Source organism: Rhinatrema bivittatum, chromosome 1, assembly GCF_901001135.1.
Source record: "Rhinatrema bivittatum chromosome 1, aRhiBiv1.1, whole genome shotgun sequence".
In the NCBI taxonomy this organism is placed as follows: Eukaryota; Metazoa; Chordata; class Amphibia; order Gymnophiona; family Rhinatrematidae; genus Rhinatrema; species Rhinatrema bivittatum.
The window spans coordinates 345,157,069-345,172,450 of record NC_042615.1 but is presented as its reverse complement, the minus strand read 5'-3'; the positions used below and the strand labels follow the sequence as shown (position 1 = coordinate 345,172,450).

The window sequence follows — 15,382 nt, the reverse complement described above, 5'->3', positions numbered from 1 at the left end:
TTCAATTCCCATGCATATGGCAAAATGCACTTGGCAGCTTGAGGACCGTGTGCTAGGAGGGCTCAGGAATGCGTCGTCCCCCCTCCCCCCCCTGCCTCTCTCAGTCTCAGCTGACATCAGGAAGGGACGAAAACCAGCAAGCTGAATATGTGCACCACATGGCACATGGGCTTCCAGAGACTATTTATCATGTAAGAAGATGAAACGTCTGTGCCGCGGTGCTGGGCTAGCAGGGACACACTGCTGCTGCTGCCGCCGCCGCCGCTCCGCTCTGCTCCTCCTCCTCCGCCTCTGCCAGCTGCACGCGCTCTACCTCTCCGGCACTTTGAAAAGTGCAGGAGGACACATTAGTTCAGCCAAGGTGGACCGCCGTGTGCCGCGAGAAGGCAGGAACGAGCGCTCTCAATGCCCAGGCTTCCCTCAGACAGATGCTTGCGATTTGATGGTGTCGCCTCCGGGGCACTGCTTCTTCTCTCCTCATCCTCGATCGGGGGAAGGAAATCAGTAAATCGTGAGTTGCTGCTCCTTATTTTTTTCTTTCCGTCTTCTTCTTCTTCTTCTCTCGGGGAGTGACTGACCTTGCCTCTCCGGGTGCAAGCCTCCCTCCCCATTTGCTCTGATTCCTCTCAGTGAGCCGGCGAGAGAGATGTGACTCTCTATATAGGTGTCTGTTTAACAAGGGGAGGAAATTAGAGTGACTTCCTGAACCTTAGGGGCATGCAGGGCATCTAAAAAAAAAAAAAAAATTAAAATTATTTCTCTTGCACTGAAAAGTCAACACGGGTGCACTGTAAATAATAGTAATACAAAAAAAAACCCCGGACAGGATAAGAAAGCAGACTTCTCTGCTCCCCGTTAAAGGAGAATTTCGCTGTGAAATTGTGCATAGGCTTTCGGATCCGTTGAAATCTTCAGTCTTAACGTGAGAAGCGGATTCTGTCCCAGTCCGGCTGAAGAGGGAGGGAGGGGGGGGGGGGGGGGCAAGTCCTTGCTGTGCAGTTATTAAAAAAGGGACTGCAACTTAATCCTTAATGCCAGCGTGTGCCTTGTAAGTTTATAAGCAGAGCACACAGTGCTAGCAGCAGCTAGTGACGTAATGTGGGGCTCGCGGGCCCGATAGGAGGAAGGCTTGGCTTGGCTGCTAATTATCTGTCGGAAAGACAGAGCTGACGCTCAGCCGGCATCGATGGCTTGACTTCATTCAAACCTTCTTAACTCTTCCTTCAGGCTGTGCCCCAGCCTTCGTATTAGATGTCTGATAAAAGCAGCTCGGCAGAGAGGTCCTAGCAAGCTGTTTCTCCCTCTCTCTTGTCTGACAAGTTTTGCTGTGTGCTTGCTTGTACTTGTCAATCGGTTTCAAACCTTACTACAGCCTGATGCAGGTGGGGATTTCAACGGTGTTTAGACGGAGGAGGTTTATCAATTGTGTATTGCTCTTTGGCGAGCCTCTGGCGTGATGCGAACTTGATAAACTCCACGGGTTATAATGGACACAAGCAAGCGTACCTGTGCTGTACTGTAGTTATTCCAGCCAGCAGCTGCTCCCAACAGCAATCCCTCCGCAGTGATGAATTAACTGTCTGGAGACTTCCCAGGAATTAGGGTAGCCAGCTAGCTCTAGGGTTTTTTGTTTGTTTGTTTGTTTGTTTGTTTTTTACTCCCTAGGACGGGCTGCTCTAGTCCGGCTGTTACCATGCTGTATGCATGGACTTGTTATTCACTGTTTGGTTAGGGAAGTCAAAATCACAAATCCATGCCATGTAGCAAAGCAGCAGACAAGGATTGGACCAAACTATACAAAAAAAAAAAAAAAAAAAAAATAGAGCCAGCTGCCAACTTTACCAGAAATATTCAAGGTACCAAAGAGGGTTTTACTTAAGTAGAATCCAGAGAATAGGTCACAGATAATTCCCTATGAAATACTAAAGTTTTAGTATCAGTGAAAAGTACTAAAGGGAAATAAGAAAGCCTCTGATTCTCAGATATCAGTCTTTGTAAAAGGGGGGGTTTTCGGTTCCTAGTTCTACCTTGTCTTATCTTCATATGAATTTGCCCCATTGTTGTATGGGAAACCACATCATAGTTAATTATTCATACTTATGCAAACCTAACATCATGATTTGCAAAGCAATAGGCAAACCAGTTGCTTTTTTATTTGGACTGTTCCATATTTAAATAAAAACAAATTGTAAATAGATGTGCATATCTGGAATCCCTGAGTGACTGTGAGTCCAGCAGGTTATGGCTCTAGAGCAGAGGTTCCCAACCCCGTCCTTAGGGCAGAGCTAGGTAGTCTGGGTTTCAGGGCATCCACAATGATAGATTTGCATGCACTGCCTCAATTGATTGCAAATCTATCTCATGCTTATTCATTGTGGAGGTTCTGAAAACCACATTGGATGGGTGTTTCCTGAAGACCAGGATGAAAGCCACTATTTTAGATGGTTAATGCTGCATGCCATGGGCACAGGTTTTGAGCTGTGACAAGATTCAAGTAACTTGGCAAAAAAAAAAAAAAAATCATTCCAGTACACAATTTTTGACATTTTTTTTCATCCTAATTCACCTTAGTTCAGATACAGCATATGGAACTTGCATGTGCTGTAGAAGTCCTACAGTGGCAAAAAAATAACTAAGCGCCAGTGTCTTATTTAGTAAATTTTCTTTTCTTTTGAAGTCTGGTAGCAATCAACTTTTTCTGCAACCTTTTATTTTTTTGTACTTTACAATTCCTTTAGGCATGATAACTTTTGTGAAAGCTTGAAGGAAAGTTGGGGACATTTTCCTGGCACCTGCCCTATTAACATGACTTTGATCCAATAAGGGTGAGGTCATTTTCACTAAGTCCAATTTGAAAAGAGCTGGAAAATCCATGCATAAGGACACCTTTCACTCCCTGCCTTGTTACATTTGGCAGTACGTGTTTTTAAGTAAAGGGGAAACTGGGCATCAGGGAATTAGTCAGATTTTAGTCTTGGAAAAACTTTGGAGAACCAGAGCATGGATATTGTTCTTACAATCAGGTTTTAGCTGTGTTTCACAGTCACAGTCAGCTATTGCTGTCTGATCAAAATCAGATTATTTGATTGTTCTCAATCATTTCATAAGTAGGCTAATAACACAAGGGATCACACCTGAGTCGTAAGATCAGAAGACGAATACTTTCAGCACCAAAGAAGTGGACTGAAAATATTTGAGGATGCTCTCTGAAGTAAAATATGCCACATCCAAATAAATCCTGGATGTTTTGTTTTAAAAATGAACACAATTAACGCATTATACATTTTTTTAACTAGCTGTTTAATTATCTCAGCTGACATTTCAGTAAGGGCAGAGCATACTGTAAGTTCTTTTCGACAGTCTAAAGCAAACTCTGTAATATGCATTATAGCAGAAAACCACTGTTGATGTTTATGAATTGGACCTTCATATAAAAAATGGGCTACTATGCTCACGCAGCTCTTGGTTGAATACACCATATATTTGTGACAGGCACACTGATCAGCCACTATATGGCCCTAGCTCTCAGGTTTAGGATTTACATCAATTTAGGCGGAGTCATAATTCCTGCATAGGCCCTCCCCCAGAGGCTGCCTGTGAGGGATGAGCTCCTAGTCCACAAGGGAGGGGTTAAGTCCTACTTAGAAAGCGTGGCAGTGTAGATTTTATTTCAAGTGAGTTTTTTTTTTCAGTCTATGGTTTTTAATATTGATTGTTGTGATCCGCCCTGAACACACTATGAGTGAAGGGCGTGGAATATAAGCCTTTACATAAATAAACAAATAAATAAATAAATAGTGTGCTTTCCAAGGGGCTGATGCAATAATCTGAGTGCTAAAAAAAACTGTGCGCTGGTTTCCAGCGCACATTTTTAATGCTCTGGTTATTTTTTTTTTTATTAATTCCGATGCAGTAAGCTAATGATATGCTAATACATCAGGAGTTAAAAATGCATAAAAACTATAAATGTGTGTTCGTCACAGGCCGAATGCATATTTTAACACAAGGAGGGGTGAGCTGTCTCAAGTGGTGGCAGCCACCATCACATAGATAAATACCAACTTCTCTATTTTGCAGTAGGAAGTAGCTGCCAGATAGCGCAATAAATTAGTACTTAACCATCTATCTGGCACAGGTCACTGCTACTGCACCAGGTAAGTACTAATGTATCCAGCTATCTGGCAGCTGATTCCTGCCGCAAATAGATGAATAAGTCAGTAGTTATCTGGCTAGGTGGCGGCGGCTGCCACCACTTACCTGCCCAGACAGTTTTTTCCCCATTTAATTATTTTTTCTATAGTGCTGGAAACTTAACTCCAGCTTTGACCCAGGTGTTAAGTTTCCAGTGCTAAAGAAGGTGCGCTGGCCAGATGCAGTCTCTCTGCATCAGAAAGTAATACTTAATGCCCTCATTTGCATAGGATTTTCCCTGCAAAGGCACTAAGTATTCCTCTCCTTGAGGTATGAACATTTTCTGCATGCAGAACTCCTTCCTGCATCAGGAGTAAGTTTTGCCTGCAGAAAAGGTGTGCACAAATGCAACCTGCATCACTCCCAAAGTTAGGCCCTCAGCTTAGCACACAGGAGAGACACTGCTCTGCCAGGTCCCCAGAAGTGGACTGGAGGGGAGAGAGAAAGGAAGAAGGATTTTTTTTTTTTTTTTTTTTTAGTTTTTTCTGGACTTTTGCTGTTCCTGGTAGACTGTATCTTGTGCTCAGGGTAGTCAGGAGGGAGCTGAGTACCTCTTTGCATAGTTCAAGAAGAGGTTGCAGTGATCATGCAGGAAAAATAAAAGTGTTTTGATCGGAGATTTAGTTTTCTGCAAAGGGGAAGAAGCTGCTTTTCTGTCACCCTTTCTTGCTCTGAGCTGGAAGCTGTAAGTAAGGACTGCCTTCACTGGCTGGACTTTCCTCCAGGAAGGCTGCATCTGTTTTGTTTTTATTTATTTATTTATTTAGGGCTTTTTTTTATATCGACATTCATGATACCAATCACATCATATCGGTTTACAAGAAACAATGGTGCAATAACAATAACATCAACATGAACAATAGGTGAAAAGTGATAAAAGTTATAATAAAACGGGCACTCGAACTGGGAGGACGAAGAGCCAGAGGCATGGGTAACTCAGAGAAAATAATATCTGGTCATATACTCAGGACTATATTAATAACATGTACTCAGGACTGAATACTATCAATTATATAGATAAGATCATATACTCAGGACTGTAATAATATCGTATATTCATGACTAAATAGTGTCGGGTCATAGAGCTCGTAACTGACTAATATAGAGTCAGAAGCCATGTCAGGGTTGGGGTACATTGACTGGAGGACCATGGCGAGTTATTGTAGTTGGGGAGGTCAATGATCAGGGAAGGCTTGTAGAAATAGCCAAGTCTTGAGTTTCTTTCTGAATGTCAGAATGCAAGGTTCTTGTCTAAGATCGGCGGCATGGCGTTCCAGATGGTTGGCACCACTGTCGAGAAGGCTCGATCTTTGGTGGATGAGAGGTGTGTGGATTTGGCTGGGGAGGTGTGTAGCGAGCCCTTGTAGGCTTCTCTGATGGCTCTAGCAGAGAAGTGCAACGTGAGTGGGTAGTGTATATCGATGGGTGTTCTGTTGTAAATAGCTTTATGGATGATGGTGAGACACTTGTGTAGAATTCTAAAGTTTACAGGGAGCCAGTGCAGGTTTTTCAGGATGGGTGTGATGTGGTCTCTTCTGTTGGAGTTTGTTAAAATTCTGGCGGCTGAATTTTGTAGCATCTGAAGCGGTTTGGTGAAAGAGGCGGGAAGGCCTAGCAGTATGGAATTACAGTAGTCTAAGTTGGAGAATATAATGGCCTGGAGTACCGATCTGAAGTCTTGAAAGTACAGGAGCGGTTTGAGTCTTTTTGGTATCTGAAGTTTGAAGAAGCAATCTTTGGTTGTGTTGGTGATGAACTTTTTTAGATTTAGCTGGTTTTGAAGAGGAGTGTTTTACCATCATTTAGGAAGGAAGTATTTTGCTGCCCCTTACCTTTTCCAGAACTGGACTGTAAGACCTGTTCCATTAAAAGCTCTTCCTCCAGGAGGGTCAGTATTTTTCTTGTGAAGAGGAGATTAATAGAAGGAAAGAAACCATCTGAAAACACCCAATTGGAGTGAAGAATAGTAAATCACTTGGACCGAATGGTATACACCCCAGGGTTCTGAAAGAACTCAAAAATGAAATGTCAGACCTATTTCAATTAATTTGTAACCTATCATTAAAATCATCCATTGTAGCTGAAGACTGGAAGATGGCCAATGTAACCCTGATATTTAAAAAAGGATCCAGGAGTGATCCGGGAAATTATAGACCGGTGAGCCTGACTTCAGTGCCAGGAAAAATCGTGGAAACTGTTATAAAGAATAAAATCAGAAAACATTTAGATAGACATGGTTTAATGGGTCACAGCCAGCATGGATTTACCCAAGGGAAATCTTGCCTCACAAATCTCATACTTTTTTTTTTTGAAGGGGTGAATAAACATGTGGACAAAGGTGAACCGGTAGAAGTGGTGTATTTGGAGTTTTAGAAGGCATTCAACAAAGCCACATGAGAGGCTTCTAAGAAAACCAAAAAGTCATGGGATAGGAGGCGATCTCCTTTTGTGGATTGCAAGTTGGTTAAAAGACAGGAAACAGAGAGTAGGATTAAATGGTCAGTTTTCACAGTGGAAAACGGTAAACAGTGGAGTGACTCAGGGATCTGTATTTGGACTGCTGCTTTTTAATATATTTATAAATGATCTGGAAACGGGTACAATGAGTGAGGTGATCAGATTTGTGGATGACACAAAATTATGCAGAGTAATTAAATCTCAAGTGGACTCGATAAATTGCAGGAGGACCTTGCAAAACTAGAATAATGGGCTTCCAAATGGTAGATGAAATTTAACGTGGACAAGTGCAAAGTGATGCATATAGGGGGAAAAATAACCATTGCTGTAGTTACATAATATTAGGTTCTATCTTAGGAGTTACCATCCAGGAAACAGACCTAGGTATCATAGTGAATAATACATTGAAATCATCAGCTCAGTGTGCTGTGGCAATCAAAAAAGCAAATAGAATGTTAGGAATTATTAGGAAGTCAATGGATAATAAAAAGGAAAATGTCATAATGCCTCTATATCGCTCCATGGTGAGACCACATCTTGAATACTGTGTGCAATTCTGGTTGCTGCATATCAAAAAAGATATAGTTTTACTGGAGAAAGTGCAGAGAAGGACGATCATAATGGGGCATGGAATGGCTGCCTTATGAGGAAAGGCCAAGGAAGTTGTTCAGTTTGTAGAAGAGGAGACCAAGGGGGGATATGATAGAGGTCTACAAAATCATGAAAGGACTTGTGCAGGTTAATGTAAATCGGTTACTTAGTCTCTTACATAATAGAAGGACTAGGGGGCCCTCCATGAAGTTAGCAAGTAGCTCATTTAAAACAAAGCAAAGAAAATTCTTTTTCACTCAGCGCAAAGTTAAACTCCGGATTTTATTATCAGAGGATGTGGTTACGGTAGTTAGGATAACTGGGTTTAAAAAAGGTTTGGATAAGTTCCTAGAGGAAAATCCATAAATGTATTAATTAATAAGCAATAGTAGCTTGAGATGTACCTAATGTTTGGGTACTTGCCAGGTTCTTATGGCCTGGATTGGCCACTGTTGGAAACAGGATACTGGGATTGATGGACCCTTGGTCTGACCCAGTATGGCATGTTCTTATGTTCTTATGTTTCCACCCTGGGATACAGGATACAGGCAAGTTGAAGTTTGAGTGTGCCCTATGGACACCAAGTACTGTGGAGAAGGGGACATCCACTCTGCTTAGGACACAACAGCCACTTTGGGACAGTTATTCATTCCACGTCATGGATGAGATACTAGTCCCAAGTTTCAGTACCAAGGGATGATTCCACAGAGGGAGATGCTACTTAAACCTGTACTCCCATATGGATAAAGAATCTGGATGTAACTGCACACTTCATTATTTGCTCATATTGATTTTCACTCAATCAATCACAGTAAACTTTATTTTGAACACCCATCCAGTGAGTCCTGCCTGTTTTGTCAAGGTACCTGTCCCATAGAGCTATGGTAACACATATACATAGCAGGTTTCCAGTGCCTGGGACCCAGAAGGTTAGCCTTCCCCCACCCCATTGGAGACAGAAGAGTTGGGGGAAATGGCAAGGGAACTGTCCCTGTTTAAGAAATCCTTTTATGGACCTTTGGAAGCCGTACTATTCCTCCCAAAAAAGGTTACAATAGATTCAGATATTAAGTGGATTTTGCCTGCTTAAGATGAAAACATGACATCTGTGGTCCATAAGCTATTGTTGGACATAGTGACACCCTTTCGGGTCAGTAATTTTCTATTGTAACCCTCCAGTCTGGTCAGTACTTGTATGCTATAAGGAGGTACTTTCATAACAGCTCACATGAATTTGAAGGCTGTTACACTCCTAAGATATACCAGTTTTCAAGCAAATCTGCATACACTAGATTTTACTTTAAAAATTATGCCACAAGACGCTGCTCAAACCTACACCTGCTGCTTTATTCAGGGAAAGTTTTCTGGGAAATTTGCATGCATACTTTTCAAAATCAAAAACTATGAGGCAGATATTCAAAACCCCCCTAAGCAGGTAAGACAACTGGCTAATTATAGTCAGATATGTTCCTCAGAGTTTTCAGCTGAACTTAACTGACTAGATTTTCAGCTGAATATTCTGTGAAATCTAACCAGTCAAAATGTGATGCTTTTGATGCAACTGCAACATCACTCTCTCTTCGAAGGAGAGGGGATAGAGGGGGGAGGGAAGGAGGAATTTGGATTCAGAGACAACCAACATGAGCCATGACTTTTTACAGTCATGTGCAGACATTGGAGAAAAAGCGCAGGACTGCATCTACGGCCTATCCATAAGCAGTGCATGTCAAACAACACTGACCAATATATGGGGGTAACCTGCTCCGTGTGGCAGTTACTACCATGGGAAGCTTGCTGGGCAGACTGGATGGCCCCTTGGTCCTTTTCTGCCATTATTTCTATGTTTCTAAGATCACTGAGGCTGGGGTTCCCCAGGTAAAATTAGCCTGATCGTGCTGAAAATCTGGCACTAGTAACCAGCTAAGTCCTTTTTTAAAAAAAAGAAACATTTTTAAAAGAGGACAGTTAAAATTTTTTTAAACTTATCCCATGGTCCCCATCCCTTTCCGCTCACTCTCCCAATGCACCTTCTTTTCCACGTTTAGCTATCTCGGATAATCAGGAATTATTTCAGATTCTAAAGAAGCTTTGGAAAGGTCAGCCAGCCTGTGCTAAGCATTTTTAAATTCTGTCACGTTTTTGCTTGTCACTACCTCTGCTGGTGAGCTATTCTAGGCATCTGCTGCTTCCTTTAAGCCTTTCTCCTACCCTTTTATTTACTTTCCTAGCATAAAGATGTTTTTCCCTTACAATGGCTCCTTTAGTTTAGTCACAACCTATTTATTTCTAAAGATATTTTCTTAATACAGTTGTAAAATTCTAAGTCACACTTTTGCCCTTGAAGCAAATATTTTTCTTTACATCAGGGCTGTCCAACTCCAGTCCTCGAAAGCCACATATGCAGGATAACCGTAATGAATATGCATGGCATCAGTTTGCATGCACACTGTCTCAGCTGTATGCAGATTTCTCATGTGTTTTCATTAGGTTTAACCTTGAAAACCAGTCCTGTTTGTGGCCCTCAAGGACTGAAGTTGGATACCCCAGCTTTATATTGACTGGTTTTGTCAGTACTGAAAATGCTAGAGATAGCAAACTAAAAATGTAGACAGATTATTATTTATTATTATTATTTATTCTTTTCTATACCGTCGTTAAGCAGATGCCATCACACTGGTTCACAATAGGGCACATAACTACATGTTGCATAAAATGTCTTAAATTATAACAGCTAAACAGGTGCCATCAAAATACTGTAACATAGTTTCATAATAAGTATTAATTGGTGGGTGTTATAAGTCATGTCCAATTTTTTCTGTATCAGCTATAAGATAAAGTACTACTTAACTCTAGTTCTTTGTTGTTAAAATAAAAGAAAGAATAAAAATATAAAAATGAGAAACACACACATTAAGTAAAAAGGTGTGTGTGTGGGAGTTCGACTGACCGCAACCTACATTTCCCTAGGTTCTACTCTCCATTCTCTTTGTGGTATGCTTGCTTAAATAGCCATGTTTTTAAACTTTTTTCTGAAGGTTTTGATGTTTCTTTGCAATTTGATTTCTAAAGGCATATTGTTCCATATTGAGGGTCCTGCTATGGATAGGGTCCTATCCCTTACTTGAATTAGTCTGGCCGTCTTAACTGAGGGAATAGTTAGCAGTGCTTTGTTTGCTGATCTCAGGTTTCTGTGGGGGGTGTGTACACGGAGGGCTGTGTTCAGCCATTCTGCTTTTTCGTCATGTATTAATTTATGTATGGTATATAAAGTCTTGTATTGTATTCTTTGCTCAATGGGTAACCAATGCAGTTCAATTAGTTTCGGTGATATGTTCTCTTTTACTTTTACCAGTTAAAATTCTTGCAGCTGTGTCTTGTAATATCTGTAGTGGTCTTATTGTGGTGTACGGTAAGCTCAGTAGAAGGGCATTACAGTAGTCGGTACTGGAAAAAATTAAGGCTTGTAATACTGATTGGAATTGGTAGACATTAGTAGTGGTTTTAGTCTTCTAAGAGTCATAAGTTTGGCGTATCCTTCTCTTACTTTTTGAGATATATGTTGTTTCATACTTAGTTCTGAAGCGATTATCACTCCAAGGTTTCGTACTTTCTCAGCTAGTTGTATTTTTTGGTTGTTATTGAGTTTAATTGGGTTCTGAATGATCGCTATGTTTTTTCATTTTATTTGTAAGAATTCTGATTTCTCTATATTGATAACTAGTTCCATTTGGTTTACAAGTTGTTTTATTATATCTAGATACATGTTGGATATGTTTAATGTTTCTTAATTGTGTTATCAATTGGGAGTATTAATTGAATATCATCAGCGTATATGTAGTGTGAAATGCCTAAACCAGCTAGCAGGTGACATAAAGGCAGCATGTATATGTTGAATTGAGTGGCAGATAGGGCAGATCCCTGTGGAACTCCTGTTTGAAGGTTTATTTTCTCTGACATTATGTCTTTGATTTGTAATTGGACGTATCTGTTATTTAGGTATGATTTAAACCATTTGATTGTTTTGTTGCTTAATCCTATTTCATCTAATCTATTTAGTAGGATGTCATGGTTTACTGTATCGAATGCTGCTGATAAGTCTAGCATTACTAAAATGTACTGTTTACCACTGTCAAACCCTCTCATTATGTTGTCTGTTAGTGCAAGCAGTAGTGTTTCAGTGCTGAAGTTTTTGCGAAAGCCATGTTGTGATGAGTACAGAATATTATTGCTCTCTAAGTGTTTTGCTAATTGTTTTTGTATGTTTTTTTCTATTAATTTTGCAATTAGGGGTAGGTTTGATACTGGTCTATAATTGTTCAGGATTAGTTGGTCACTGTTCTTTTTCTTTAGAATTGGTTTTACTATTGCTCCTTTTAGTGAATCTGGCATGTTTCCTTCCTTTAGTGATAGATTCATGATTTTTGTTAAAGTCGGCAAGACTGTGTTAGCTACTTTTTTTAAGTCTTTGGTTGGAATTGTGTCTTGTGCATGTGGGGCAGGGTTAGTTTTTTTTAGCATCAATTCAACTTCTATTTCAGATATTTCATCAAATGTTTCCCATTGTTTAACGTCTCTTTCTTGCATTTTGATTTTTTGTTTAGTTATTTTTGGAATCTTTGTTTTTAGATTCGTAATTTTGTCATTAAAGAAAGTAGCTATTTCATTACATTTATTTACTGGTAGGTTCTGAGAAGCATCAGATTTGTCAGTTGTGAGATTTTTTACTATGGTAAACAGGGATCTTGGGTTATTTGCGAATTTCTCTATTTTAGTGCTGTAATATTGTTTATTTGCGTTGAGAATTACTTGTTTATAGTAGGCTAGTTGTTTCCTGTATTTAGTCAGGTTTTCTGTTTTATTATTTTTCCATTCCTTTTCTTTTTTCCTTAGGTTTCTTTTGACTGCCTTTATCTTTTCATTATGCCAGGGGTTTGTTTCTTTGGGTTCTTTGATGCTGATATATTTTATTGGGTTTATCTCGTTGGCTAAGTTTTTGCTTGTTTGCATCCACACTGTCGTGGCGGAGTCGCAGTCGGTGCAGTCTATTTCAGCTAGTTTTTCTTCTAGTTTGTCTTTCAGGGTGTCTATGTTGTATGGTGGGCGGTATTTGAATTCAATGGTTCTTTGTTTTGTGTCACTTGTTTTTCGTTAAATTTGATAGAGGATTCTATTAGGAAGTGGTCTGACCAAAGTATCTGTGTATATTCTGATTTGATTTGTTCTAGGTGGCTGTGGTTGATAAATGTTAAATCAAGAGAGTGTCCTGCTTTGTGGGTGGGCTTGTCAGTAGTTAGGATGAATCCTAGTGCCGTCATGATATCTATTAGTGTTTGACATGTGTTAGATAAGGGGTGCGTGTCCATGTGTAGGTTGAAATCACCTAGTACAATTATGGGGTTAGAGGTGTTTAAGTGTGTTGTTAAGAATTCAATTATTGGGGGGATGTTTAGTTCTAGTAGGGTGGGGGGGGGCAATATATAAGGCAAATTTGTAAGTTGTTGGTTTCAAAAAGAGTGATTTCATGGTTTTTTGGAGGTGTTGTCGGTATTAGTTTACACTTTAGACTTTTTTCAATTATTAGGAGTAGTCCCCCTCATCTCTTATTTATTCTGGGGATTGAGAAGACATCATAGTTTTTATGTGCGATTTGGTTCTTTAAAACAGTGTCTGACTTTTTTAACCATGATTCAGTAACTGCTATGAAGCTTGGTTTTTTGTCATATAATAGGTCCGTGATTATATAGGATTGTTTCCAGCAGGGAAATATTTAATGTTCATCATTTGACATCAAATGTCTGAGAGATGAATGAATCAGATGTGAATCACATCCTGACTGATAGAATGTCACAGAAAATTTGGACTGAAAATTTTTTATTAGAATTGGGGGGTGAGCTCTGAGGGATGTCAGTTGACCTGGAAGAACTGGATTCCTTTTTATACAGACTTGAATAGAATCCAACTCTGCCTCACTTGTCTACAAGAATGAATGATACTTTTTTTAAACCATTTTATCACTAGCTAGAGAAGTGCATGAGTAGAGCAAACCACTTGCTACAGCACCCCGTGTGGTGTTGATGGTGGTAGGTTCTAGCCTGCTTAAGGACAAGCTGTGTCAGATATCTGATTGGCAATTTTTATTTAGCATTAAAAGAAGAAAGAGCTATGTTTCCCCCCCCCCCCCCCACCCCCTTGTTTTCCCTATCTCTGATGAGCTAAGCCTTACACCTCCGGCTATCCAGGATAGAAAGAGAAGACCTACCATTTTATCTCACATCCAGTCGATGGGCAGTAGTGACTATGTTTTTGGAGAGTCTGTTTTAAGGAGTTTTTGTGAGTTTTTTATTTTTGTTCATGAGGAAGTTTTGTCTGCCCATCCTTTCTACCTAAAAATGGGAAAGAAAGAATAGGTTATCCCTGCTGTTCTATGATGGCCTTTTTACCAAAGGTCCCGGAACATCTGGAAAGGTGAATTAAGAGGAAGAGGAAATCATGTGCGGGCTCCCATCAGAGTCTTCATCCCAGGAAAAGAGAAGATTGATAGATTTTCTGGAGAATAGTACTTGAGATACTCAACCTGGTTGTAAACTGGGGTTTGTCCTATTTGAGGGCCAGAGCTCCAATGATGAGTCAAAGGTTGAGTCCCCAGGCTCCCAGACACAGCAAGTTAAAAAGGCTTGCCTACCTGTTCCAGCCTCGACCTGCAGACCCACCACTGAGTGTCTGGATTGATCCTCAGGCTTAGATAAGAGATTGCTGGGGCTGTCCAAATGTTCGTGGCGAGCTGATGGCTTAAGAGGTTTCATTGAGGATTCCTGAGGTAACGCTGTATCAGGACCCAGATTCCACATGCTTTGAATCTGTCTTCCTTGTATCTTGAGGCAGTTCCCATTTGCTTTGAACCTGGCATCTGAGTGAGTACCGTGCATCTGAACTGATGAGGCTTTCTGTTTGATTACCCAGTACTACTGGGTACCAGCTGTGAGCTGCCTTGCTATGTGTGCTTTGACTACTAGGGTGAAATAACCCTTGTTTTCTTTTGTTAAGAATAAAACTCAGAGTTTAAAAACCCAGCCTAGAACCATGTGATGTCCTGCCTAGCCCCAGCCTGATATGCGGAGAGACTGCGAAGGCTTAGATAGAGAACAGTGTGGCAGCAGCTGGAGGAGCTGAGTTGTCTGTTACATCTCTGAACTCATCTGGGCTGAGAGCTCATAGCCCTGGAAGTGGTGAGCTGATGAAACAGGAGCAGCACCCATGCCTCTTGCTTCAAGCCATCACTGTTAAGACCTAAGATGATAAGCTTGGAAAGTATATGGGAAGCTATTTCAGGACTTGAAAAATCCCTGCGGGAACAGAATATGCAACTTTCAAACCAGTTACTAAAATTCTCTGGCAAAAACAGGATTCTGGAGAGAGATGGCGGATAGTAAGACACAATAGCATACTGTAGAAATTATTGTTGGAAAATTTCAAGAGAACACATCTTATTTGGTAAGAGACAGTTTAAATCTGCATAACAAAATAGAGAAATTAGAGAAAATGTTCCATTTAATTAATTTTCCTAAGACTGTGTCATTCCCACCTGTTACTAAAGCTCTGTTGTTAAAGCTGAGACCAGGAGCTGGTCCGGGATGTGGGCCCTTGAGGAGCGAGTACCAGTTCCGGACTGCGACCTGAAATGAAAAAGAGAGAGTGAGGCCCTCAAGGAGCGGGTACCTCTAGTGAAGTCCGAAGAGGCAGAGTAGCTAGGTTTGCGGAGAGAGAGTCCCATCCGCAACAATACCCGGAGGTAGCAAATTCCATACCTTGCTAACTTGTCTTGTTAGCGAAAACTGAGACCTTAAATATCTGGAGCTGATGACTTCATCTCAGGGGGACGCCCCTGAGGTTCGCGCCAATGCCGGTACTTCAGTCGGGCCGCGCGCACGCCCTTAGGCATCTGGTCAACATGGCGGCTTGCAGCGTCAAGCTGATCCGGGAACGCCGGAGGAGGATGGCCAGGAGACGCCGCAGCAGCTAGCCTTCCATCAACCCCTGAGGGAGTTGCCAACAAGGTAAGGTGGGCGGAGCAGAGACATCGGACAGCGACGGACACAACACCACCTTTGGATAATTTTTTTATTTTAAAAGCATAAATCTCCTA

General features: G+C 40.9%; 1 protein-coding gene across 1 annotated transcript in view; it reads left to right on the top strand.

Annotated features, from left to right (window-relative positions):
- The first annotated feature begins 320 nt into the window (after nucleotides 1–320).
- Nucleotides 321–15,382, top strand: part of ARHGAP24 (Rho GTPase activating protein 24) — a 958,590-nt gene continuing 943,528 nt past the window's right edge. The window contains exon 1 of the mRNA XM_029599271.1: nucleotides 321–511. Within this exon, the coding sequence (XP_029455131.1) occupies nucleotides 406–511 (106 nt within the window). The 5' untranslated portion in view covers nucleotides 321–405. The remainder of the gene's footprint in view (nucleotides 512–15,382) is intronic.